Source organism: Petromyzon marinus, chromosome 13 (assembly GCF_048934315.1).
Source record: "Petromyzon marinus isolate PM22_M1 ecotype Great Lakes invasive population chromosome 13, UKy_Petmar_22M1.pri1.0, whole genome shotgun sequence".
Classification (NCBI taxonomy): Eukaryota; Metazoa; Chordata; class Hyperoartia; order Petromyzontiformes; family Petromyzontidae; genus Petromyzon; species Petromyzon marinus.
The window spans coordinates 1399955-1412004 of record NC_133679.1 but is presented as its reverse complement, the minus strand read 5'-3'; the positions used below and the strand labels follow the sequence as shown (position 1 = coordinate 1412004).

Sequence of the window (12050 nt, the reverse complement as noted above, 5' to 3'; positions counted from 1 at the left end):
CATTTAAAGCTAACCTAACTTCTCATGTGCATTTTTTTTTTACTAGGCAGACACCATCAAATATTGGGCTGCCCATACGCCAAATAAATACAAGAGTGCACCAAACTAACGAGACGTTTACCAGGCCTCATTCATGGAGATCATGGGATATGTGTATGTTGTGCTGCTACTCCTTACCTAACCTTACCACAGGTGTTCTGCACGATACCTGTAGAAGTTGATGTCATTTGTAAGTTCCTTTCCTGCTCAACTTTCCTTTGTTAGACTATCCCTGAAGGGGGACAAAAAAACCTCTTCTAGTTGAGTAAATGTATTTGTTAATTTACCAGAATATTTGCATCGTCTTCTCCAAGACTGTGGAATGTTTGTGCCAGATGTTGCAAAAAATAGCTGAATTTTCCAGCTGCTTGCTGTGTCACCACATGCAGTAGAGAATCCAGTGCATGTGGGGGTTGCACTTGTCAGAGCACACGGCAGAGGGTTCATGCCACGTTGGTGTCTGTGACCACGCGAATGCAGTGACGTCAATGCAGCAATACGGCGATACTCCGATTTGCGTCTCGCCCTTGGACCTCGTTCCGCAAATACGTCGTTACGTTATTATTAACACCGTTACCGGATTTGCGTCGCCTCAACCCCACACACTCACGTCGCTGGCAGCATTTGTCTGTCCTTTCTCGTCATCCATCGCCTCTCAGCTTTCACCTCTTCCACCACCTACCCTTTAAATCGCTTTGATTTATGTTTATATTTATGCAAAGAGTATTGATTTATGTTGTTTTGATATTAGTCGTCGCACCTTTCAGAAATGCGTCCGCGACGTAAAGCGGTGTATTACTGTATTACCGTGGGTTGCATATGACGGTCATGTCTATTTATATGGGCATTCATGCCGTGTTGATAAATCAAACATTTAGTTAAATTTTCTTTCGTGACATTTATGAATACAATTATTAGCTTATTCTTTAAAAAAATTCTCTGTTAGCAGTTACAATGTTGGGCATCAACAACGAGTGGCCTGACAGCATTATGAGTATTGTTTACTGTATGCAGACGATAAGCTGGATACAAAAACTATAATTTGAAGACCGTGAAAGGGTCCTTGCCACTAAACGTCAAGATTATTCAGCAAAAAATCAGCTACTTAAACAAATTAACAGCTGTCCCATAATGGTTCATCAGCAGCATACACCCTCAGTACTTGACGTTGAGATATCTCTCCCTCCAAAGAGGTTCTCAACAAAATGTCCAATATCTCCGTGACTATTTGTCATGTGTCACGCCACTGGACTGCATTTTATACCGAGGTGAAACGAATCTAATGATTTTTGAATCAACTGGTGGCAGGGAATCAAATAGATGAGATTTTTCGGGTTGACACCTCTTTTGAACACATTCATATCATATGAAAGTGATTACATTGGATGTTGATGAGAGCCGAGTACCTTTCCATTCATTCATAAACTCAAATCAGCAGCCACCAATATGCCCTTCTCACGCATTTACCGGTATTGATAAAAATGTATAAAGAATAACAACTGTTTTTTTCATGAAATATATATAATAATATACAGCCTTTTGTCAATCGCCTGCGAAATGAAGCCCTTTCTCACACAGTGTCAGTTATTGGGGTTTGTTTGACTATACTTCACCATGCTGGTCAGTTGGACCAGTTCAGATATCACTGACCAGGAATTAAACTCAGCTTTCCAACTCAATAAAACAGTGCCGCTGACCAACTCATCACCACTTCACCCATTGTCTTAATATGGTGAATTAAATACACTGAAAACATTTATAGCAGGAAGCAATGGACTCTCGCATTACTCACGTTGCACACCACCTTAAATGTATTATCCATCTGTTCAAGGCTTTTAATTTTTTTTTTAAATGTCATGTTGCAAATCCTCAGCCCTAGGCATTGCCCAGATGGCATTGTTTTGGTGTCATTACAAAAGGCTCATAATCTCTGGCACCTCCCGCAGAGACTTTTCGGAGATACAAGTGTTACTGGAGGACGATTTCTGCACAATTAACCTATTTAGAATTGTGACAGCAATTTACTGGACAAACTTTGTGTTTGGCGCTTAATATATTTATAATATGAATCTGTATGTGTATGTGAAGCATTTTGTTTTCACTCTGTACTGTTGCCTGTCAAAAATAACTGATTCAGAGAGGCGTACACTACTGTCATTCAGTAGAGTAATGAATCGGAAAACTTTTGGCTGATTGAACTCAGACGAGGCTTTTGTGTGTGGGGCTTAAAGATTAGATATAGGTTCAGGATACTCAGCATTACATGAAGTAATATTCGAGGGCCATTCTAAAATGTAAACACGTTTTTACGGCACGCCATCACGGATTATAATGTTTAAAGTCATGTACCAAGTGAATATTGATTGATTGCATTCTTTGAGTGTTGTATATTTTGTTGTAGGGCATCATGTCCGTTTGAAGTTTGTGTAAGTTTATATGATTTGTTACATAGATGGTCCCGTTTAGCCAGTTACCTGGGAGATCCGTGATGCGTGTGCTCAGTAAATACAAACCAAAGACAAAAACGTCAACATTGCAGAGAGTGAGTGCAGGGTTCTTAAATAATACTGCACAACTCACAAACGATAGGTGTTTAACGGTCATAACGAAACACGGGCAAGTCAAGAACAGTTACAGTGCCGTGAAAAGTCAGGTACAGGCGCACGTAAGCGCTATATATTAGTCTAACGGTGACATAAACACATGCAAGGCGATAAAGACGGTGCAGATGTGTGGGAGCAAGTGGTGTCAGAAGAAGTTCGGTACAGGTGCAAGTAAGCCCTGTGTTATTTTGAATATGTGTGTTATCTGGAGTGGACTTATTATCTGCAGTATCCATGTACATATATATTTACTGAAGTCTAATTGCAAAGTGGTCATTAATTGACTGTGCTGTAAAACGCAGGCAATGCCATTCGTTTACCATGAGACTGTAATGTGTGAAACATGAACGCTTGTCCAGGCATCAAACTGTTCAAGCCCTGTATATTTGCTGTTACATTTTAACGCAATTGTAAGGTGGTGCTGTTAAATCTCTACATTATAAAATTAGATATATATGTTTACCGCTAGCCGGTTCATATTTTACGAAGTGTGTACTTTATATGTTTTTACTGCTCACCACTTAATATTTTAAATCGCCCTTTTGTGTGCACACGTACTGGCACACGCTTCGTTCTCCTGCAGCTTGAGCAAGCGAGGTCTCTCCGTGTGTCTGCAGAGCACAGCAAGAACGGGCAGTGCAAGAGTGCCGACTACATGAACCTGCACTTCAAAGTGAAATGGCTCTACAACGAGTATGTGCGGGACCTGCCGGCCATCAAGGGAGAGGTGCCCGAATACCCAGTGTGAGTGTCCCTTCCCTTCTACATTGTGGTTCTCGCCCACATACCTGCTCCGCCACTGTGGAGGGTGGGGGGATTATGGCTCTTCGTGAGGTTGTGTATTCGTGCATGTGATAGCGACTGGCATGTAGGGCATCCAAAGACGTGGGTTTCTCGGAGCGTCAGGACATCAATGTTAGGTGTGTTCGTTATGATCGCGAGATACTCACGGTTCACCCGGGAGAGTCTCTCAATGTTCATTTGGATGATCCTTGTCCCAGGGCCTATCTGGCGCGCTGTCTTTGTTTGGCCCTGAAGAGTGCCGTTGGCGTGGCTTGTGTTGTTGTTGCTCTGGAGACTGGGAGACCGATGATCGATGTTCGGTAGCCGCGTTGATGGCATTCGTCGTGATTTCTCACTTAACAGAGTGGGCCACGTGAAGGCTGACATCTTCCACTCCTGCTCCACCACTACTGTCATGTAATGATAAACGGTTATATTTCGATTTTAAAGCTTTCGTGACTGCAATGATTCATCTTCTTTGGTTCTTTCGGTAAAGTCACGTAGAATGAGAATAAAATAATAAATTGATAAAATAAAATAACACAATAATATTCTCACGACGTTTCGGCCACAACACAAGCGGCCTTCATCAGGTGAAGGGACGAGACTGTCTGGTAGGACAGCGCTGGTGAAGGCCGCTTGTGTTGTGGCCGAAACGTCGTGAGAATATTATTGTATTATTTTATTTTATCAATTTATTATTTTATTCTCATTCTACGTGACTTTACCGAAAGAACCAAAGAAGATAAACGGTTATGATTATTATTATTATTTGGTACTTCTGCTAAATTATTATAGCGCAAGGCTTCCACGAAGAGAGGCGCTAATGTTTCACAGTCGGCAGTAGTTTCACGGTCAGGGGTGATGTTTCTGCGTGTAATCCCAATTGAGTCATTTGCAGGTATATATTTTTTCGAATTTGGACCGTGACGCAGGAACACAATGGCCTACCATGGCGCCGCCGCACAGCAACGCAGAATATGATGGCACGATGTAATCAGGTGGTTCCATGGGGTAGTGTTACGTTAATGTACTAACCTATCCCTTCCCAGGCACGGTGTTAGAGTTTTGATTTACTGTGTAATTCTGTGTATGCATTCTCACGTATGCTCGGTTTAATGATCTCCAATCATTGAAAAGAATCCGACAGTTGATCTGTTTGTCCTTGCTCAGCTCTCGGGGTATTACAAATGACATGGTGTATGAAGTGAAACAATATCATGCACGACGAGACTACACTGCCTGCAGTGTGCCAGATAGACTCTTAAAATTAACAGTGGGAAGTCCCAGCAGCAAGTGTTGGGTTCTGGAGCGCTGTCCATCTGGTAGATTTGTGGCAAAGGGGTTTCTGCTGGTAAAATAAATTGTATTTCATAGCAATAATGTACAATTTCCATATAATTATTCTCATATGCCTTGCTATCTCAAAACCTATCTCTTTGCTGCCTTGATTGGCTCTCCCCGTGAAGTGTCATTTTCACCTTCATCACCTTCATCACCTTCATCACCTTCATCACCTTAATCACCTTAATCACCTTCATCACCTTCATCACCTTCATCACCTTCATCACCTTCACCCATTGTCATCTCACTTGCCACCTGCTTCTTGTACTTCTGCTCCTCACTCCGTCCCCTCTGGAAAAGTAAGTCCCTCTTTAAACAAATGACCTCCATGTGCCTGCCTCTCTCTTGTACACATTATTGAGATACCACGTACGTGGAAAAGCAGTTGTCCTATGGATAGAGTCATCCCTTCCATACTAATGTGGAATTTCCACCACTGGTTCAGGGCCATAAACGGGGGATGAGCAATGCTTCAATGCTCATTTGAGCAGGAAATTACTTGCTTATTCTGATTGAGATACGGTGCAATGTAGACACTTGATGCATTCAAATTGTATTCTGTTGCATGTAGGATATTGTGCTCCATGCTAGGAAAACACAAGTGGAAGCGTAGCGGTTAGTGTGCTGGGGAGACAAAGGCAGCCGGGCGTGGTGTTGCCCATACCACCCTCTCGTGTGCCATGCCGGCCTTTAGAGGTGCTGCTCGCTTGACAGCACTTTCCCCAACAGTCTGTGAAAGGCTAGAGGGGGAATCTTTGTGGGTGCATGTGGCTGCGCCTGCAGGTGGTTCGAGCCGTTTGTGCTGCAGTGGCTGAACGAGAACGAGGACGTGTCCCTGGAGTTCCTGCACGGCGCCCTGGAGCGTGACAAGAAGGACGGCGTAAGCCTCCCTCCCCGTCCGCGCTGCCCGTCGCCACCGCTCGGCTCCCACCGTAGTTTGCAGAATCCGCTGTGGCGCACAAACAGAGCTCCCAACATGCCGCGGGCTCCCCCCGCCCCTGCCCCCCCCCCTCCCGCCCCGCCACCCCCCATAAAAATGGGTCCACAGTCGCTGTTGCGCACGTTAGCGGAACTATATGAATATAATACATATTGTAATTCAGTTTTGTCTTCTGTGTAATGAGTCACCGATGCAACAGTAACTTATTATTGCATGCACTGAGCCTCCGCAGAGACTGTTGAATGGCTTCAGAACCTCGATATCCATACATAGCATTGCTAATTTCTCCGTGCCATATGAAAGAAGGTGATAGCTTGTACCTACGCATGTTGAAATTCTTTAGCACCATACATAGCCAACCGTGCTAATCGGAGGTGCGGGGAAAGGACAACAAACAAAATACAAAAAGCAGTCCGTATTATTAATGGAATTTTGGGGAACAATTAATATAACTATATATTTTTAAGATGACTGAGTTATGCTTATAAATATGTTAAGTTTTATGCCAATGCGCATGGCAAATATTGTCCTTTGGTCAAGTAAATCATCTTCAACAGCGTTGTTAGTAATGTTTATGCAAATCTCTGTAAACTTACTACAGCATAATAAATGGCACCACTTACTCACACAGACTAAAGAAAATACATCTTTATTACTTGTCCTACATATCAGCAGTTAGCTTATCTCCAACTACTTATATTTATAAATAAACTACTCATTAATGAAAGCCTGCCATTATTAATGTGAATGTAAATTATATTTAATAATAATATACTTCGCCTTGTCAAACCAGATAGCAGCCTCCCCGCCATGTTGACCATGGGCGGTTTTACTGTACCTCACCGCTCAGGTTTGTGAATTTTATACCCAGGGATCAATTTGGATAACCCTCGCCACTGGTTTGTGAATTTTATACCCAGGGATCAATTTGGATAACACTCGCCACTGGTTTGTGAATTTTATACCCAGGGATCAATTTGGCTAACACTCGCCATCGGTTTGTGAATTTTATACCCAGGGATCAATTTGGATAACACTCGCCACTGGTTTGTGAATTTTTATACCCAGGGATCAATTTGGATAACACTCGCCACTGGTTTGTGAATTTTATACCCAGGGATCAATTTGGATAACACTCGCCACTGGTTTGTGAATTTTTTTACCCAGGGATCAATTTGGATAACACTCGCCACTGGTTTGTGAATTTTATACCCAGGGATCAATTTGGATAACACTCGCCACTGGTTTGTGAATTTTATATCCATTGATCAATTTGGATAACACTCGCCGCTGGTTTGTGAATTTTATATCCATTGATCAATTTGGATAACACTCGCCACTGGTCTGAGCCATTGCCGGGAATTTAACTCGGGTCACGGGTTCACAGTGTAGTTTACGATCCACTGCAGCAACACTGCTCTCCATTGGTAACGTTAACGCAGGCGTGTACAATACTCAGCATCAGCCATTCTCGGTCCACTGCTACATGACACTTTACTCATGAAAATGCCATCCGCGCTCGCACGTGTCAAACCTTAATTTCCAACGCCGTGCCTCTCATCTCTTTATTCTGTCAGGTGCAGCATCCTCTCTATATTAGCAGCTCCTTTCATCTTGTATAGCTGACCTTTTGCAATGCTTTTCTCGCTCGAGATTCATAAAAGACCGTCGATGTTATTGCTCGCTCGCCTTTAATGCTCGCTACGCTTTATTAACTGCTCAATCAAGCGCGTATACTGACTAAAGCCATGAGCTATGCTCATTCGGCTTCCACCATTTGTCTCTTTCAGTTTCGTATTCCAAACACAGTTGGATAAAAAGGTCCCTTTGAATCTCCTATTAAATTGGAACACTTATTGTGTTTATTCACAATAAATTCAGGAGTATAGAACTTAAGTAAGTTCCAAATTGATGTCTCTATTTTTTGGCAGATTTTTCATTCAAAACAAGTTTACCTTTTATTTTACTACTCCTATCACCTACTCCAAATGTTGAGGTTATCAATGCAGATTTTGTCCATGAATTGGTGACGGAGCCATGCTCATCTCCTTGCCAAGTTGTGAAATGTGATTTAATCTCATCGGGCTGCCCAGGTTTGAATGCAGAATACCAACATTGTGGGGGTAGTTCGATATATTACACGATCACTGTCTCCCTCCTCATCCCCTACCCCCTTGAGGAATACTGCACGGAAACACTAGATGCTTCTCTCGCGGTATCCCCTACGCTGAATGACGCAAATGTTTTTATTTTGTCTTCCCCAACAGTTCCAGCAGACATCAGAGCATGCCCTCTTCTCGTGTTCGGTGGTAGATGTGTTCACGCAGCTCAACCAGAGCTTTGAGATCATCAAGAAGCTGGAATGCCCTGACCCTAAGATCGTGGGGCACTACATGCGCCGCTTTGCAAGGGTAAAACCCACCACTGCCTTTGGTGCTGATTCAAGAGCCCGCATGTCCATGTCTCAATGTCCATGTTGTATATTTTTTCTCTCGGCTACAGAGATTTATCGGTGGCACTTGTGTTTGAGGCCCCATTCTGTGTATTTTATAAAACACTTTGCACCGACAGTGATCAATTTCATATTGTCCTCTGTACGCACACTTAATTAAATACTTATTGAATTTGCAATTTCACAAATATTGTTTTTCTTTGCCAGGCTTTTGATTTCTAAACCATGCAACTTAAAATGCTGCTCTCAAATTAATGATGCAATGTTAAAAAAAAACACGATTCTGCAACAATCTCCAAATGTGTGTTTCAAATAACGCTGCACGTACGTTTGGCCCGCGTCCAGTTGTCCGAGCAACGTCGTAGAATTGTCCAGTGGCACAGCTTGCCTGGAGGTAGAGTACAGGGGGTGACTTCATATCGGTCACATTACGTATTTAATTATTATTAGCTTAATTAAATTTTATAGAATTTACTTAATATTATTTCTATTATTTATACCTATTTTCATTATGCGCACATTATATAATATTTTTTTATTTAGTCATTATTGTAATTGTTATTTAATTATTATTTTATTATCTGAAACACTTCTAATGCCATCCTGTCTACGTTCATGTTGGTGGTAACTGCATTGCTAAAGGAAACTTTGTTTTACTCATTTCAAATAAACTACTTTTAAAGCAGGGAATGTTTTTACCCACATGGACGGTTATATCGTAATGCATGTTTTTGTGACTTGAGAAACTGTTTCAATGTAGAAAGGTTGTGCATTACTTCACCCGTCTTCTTTGTATCTTTCGCAGACTATCGGGAAGGTGCTGCTACAGTATGCTGATATAATATCCAAGGATTTTCAGTCCTACTGCTCCAAAGAAAAAGTGGTATCTATCCTTCCTGCCACTTTAATCCAATGCTATCCTGGGACAGCGTTCATAATTGGGTTCCAGGGCGGCTTGGTAGACAGCACTGTAACAATGTGTTCAACTCTTATCTGCTCCATGCTTCTGCAGAGTTTGGAGTTTTAGTTATCTTTTGCTGGAATTATAGCTACGTGGTTCAGTGCAATTGCGTATGCAGTCAGTGTCTTGGCCTGATTAATATACAATGCATTCATTGTTTGAGCACAAGTCTAAATAATGCAGATATTCGAAGTCCAGGATGTGTTGGGTGTATAGAGTTATTGCAGGAATGCAGCCCCTCATTTCTGTGTCTGCCCTGAGCACTTACAATGTATGACGCATCGAGAACAGTTGAAGAAATATACACGCAAAATACATCAACAGAGCCCTGTTTGTCTCTCCACGTTATTTATTCTGTCGCCCTATGGGTTTTCCAGACCATTTGCCAGTGAGATGCAAAATGTTAAACTAGTCCAGACTTTTCTTAAACAAATCGTACTGGATAATATGCTGGAAAGGCCGTAGGCTAATTCAACTCAGACATCTTGTTTTTTTTGCGTAGAGAGTAGGCCTCGGCAAGGGAAGGTAATTTACCTTTACCGGGTAAAAGGGTAAAGGTGTGGACATGCCAAGGGGTAAGGTAAAGGGTAGGGTAAAGGTAGCTCGGAAGAATTACCCGGTAGGGTAAAGGTAGCGCGAAGTATTACCCGATAAATACGGTGCCTTGTTTACTGCTAAAAGCTCCGTGGCGCAGTCCGTGGCCTCCATTTAATAAGTGATACTTTTTTAAAAAACTTTTAAAAACACGCTTTAATGAAATGTACTGTACGAGTAATGGCAGAACTCCACGACTCCAGGAAGTGGCCCCGAAGCTTGCCATAACGTAAGGGACCGTGGGCAATTACAGCCAACGTCAGTTGACAGTGAACAATTAGACCCAAGCCAAAACATAACGTAAAAAATAATGTTTTAAAATATATATATTTTTTTATGATAGAATATAGAATTGTCATCAGTATGACATAAATATACCAAGTTTGCAGTCGAAACCACATTGGGAAGTGGGTTAAAATTGAGTTACAAGATTTAAGGATACAACGACAACAACAACAGAGTGAGTTTAAAGAAAGCGTGTAAAATTGGAATAATCGAGAGTATGCTATATGAATAAAGCACTCTACCTAGCATTTACCTGTTATAAACCTTTTTCATGTGTAGTACCCCAGTAATTACCCTGTAATCGGGTAATTTGTTTGGGGTAAGGGTAAGAGGTCGGGTAAAGGTAGGCTCGTTGCTTTGAACCTTTTACCTTACCTGCTGAAGGGTAAAAGGTAGGGTAGAGTGATTGTATTGTGGTAAGATAAAAGGTAGGGTAAATGTAGGGTAAAGATAGGCTCGTTTTTACCTTTTACCTTACCTTGCCGAGGCCTAGTAGAGAGACGAGCATCTGTTTTATTTATTACCCATAATACTTCACAACAGCATATCAAATATACAAATTACTTCCGTTTGGAAATGTTCACAGTTAATTCACAGTGTATGTCTTTTTTTTCATGTCCAGCCATGCATCCTGATGAACAACATCCAGCAGCTGAGAGTGCAGCTGGAGAAGATGTTTGAAGCCATGGGTGGCAAGGAGGTACGTACCACCCAGCTGCCCTGATCGTCTCTCTCCAACGGGCCCCAGTGGCTCTGGAGGATTGACTGTTGCACGATGTGACTTCATGTTGTGTAGATTTACGTCTCTCCACATAATGGCAGCTTTGTGTCCCTACGCAGCGAGGTGGTGTATTGCACACGTGCTGGTCGTTGAATTTGCCCATGGAGGCGCCCAGTGTTGTTAGATGTTAAATATTCTCCAACGATTTTGGGGGGAGGGATTTTTGGTCATCAGAGAAGTGTGGTGGAAAGTACCAGATAGTAACCATTAAAAAAGAGTGATGTCTATTTCAGTGATCTGGTAAAAATCGAATATTATGCATGTAATAAAACTACTTAATAATGTATATTCTTGGTTCTTTCGGTAAAGTCTCGTAGATAGAAAATAAAAATAATCAAATAACATTTAAAATTAAAATAATAAAAAAATAAACAAAAATACTTTATAATGTATTGCTGATTGATATAAAGTCTTCCTTATTATATAAAACTATGAAGTTCCAATTACCTTAGAATACTCCATTATTAAGACCTCGTGTCATTACCAAGGCATCGTATTTGAAGAGGAGCTGCTCTCCATACATGTCTCACAATGCTGTATAAGCACTTAAACTATAATAATACCATCTACATCTGCCAACTGCTTGTCTCCTCCCTTGCTACAACCAGTATTCACACCTTCATCACCTCTCACCTTGATTATAATCACTCTCACTAATGCCCTTGCAAAATCTCTCCTCTAAATTTGAGCTCATATCCAGAAAGCTGCTGCCAGACTTCTCATCCATGCCACTAAAAATAGTCGGTGGCTTCCTTCTCAAGCAAGATTTGCGGCGGCGGTGGCGGTGTTGCTCTCCTGCTGGTCGCACCGAAGATTCTCCTTCGCATGCCGCCATCGGCTCATTCCATAGAATCACCACTGCTCACTTGCCATGCGGTGGCGTTCGTTTTGACCAACCTGCAGAGATGGAGTGCTTCGTTAACCACCAGCTTAGGGTTTGCACACAACCACCCAACTGCGGCCCAGACACTCTTGACTACTTCTCCACCAGGCCACACGCATCTATAAAGTCTCACCAATTTTGCATATTGCGTCACTTTTGCCTCCATTTATTATTATTATGATCTCTGTGATTTAAATTGATGCTGTTTCATATTCTTGGTTCTTTCGGTAAAGTCACGTATTTTTATTATTTTATTGTTTCCCTTCTACGTAACTTTATCGAAAGAACCAAGAAAATGAATCCCTGCAGTCACGAAAGCTTTAAATAAAAATTTGATGCTGTTTATTCTCTTACATATAAATTACGGTGGTCTCCCTCAAAACTA

General features: G+C 41.8%; 1 protein-coding gene across 16 annotated transcripts in view; it reads left to right on the top strand.

Moving 5' to 3' along the window:
* The window catches only part of UNC13B (unc-13 homolog B), a 189003-nt gene that overhangs the window by 152451 nt on the left and 24502 nt on the right, over positions 1-12050 (top strand). For all 16 annotated transcript variants that reach the window (XM_076066785.1, XM_076066789.1, XM_076066784.1 and 13 more), the window contains 5 exons: positions 3260-3386; positions 5553-5649; positions 7977-8120; positions 8967-9044; positions 10624-10701. In XM_076066785.1, coding sequence (XP_075922900.1) covers positions 3260-3386; positions 5553-5649; positions 7977-8120; positions 8967-9044; positions 10624-10701 — 524 coding nt within the window. The remainder of the gene's footprint in view (positions 1-3259; positions 3387-5552; positions 5650-7976; positions 8121-8966; positions 9045-10623; positions 10702-12050) is intronic.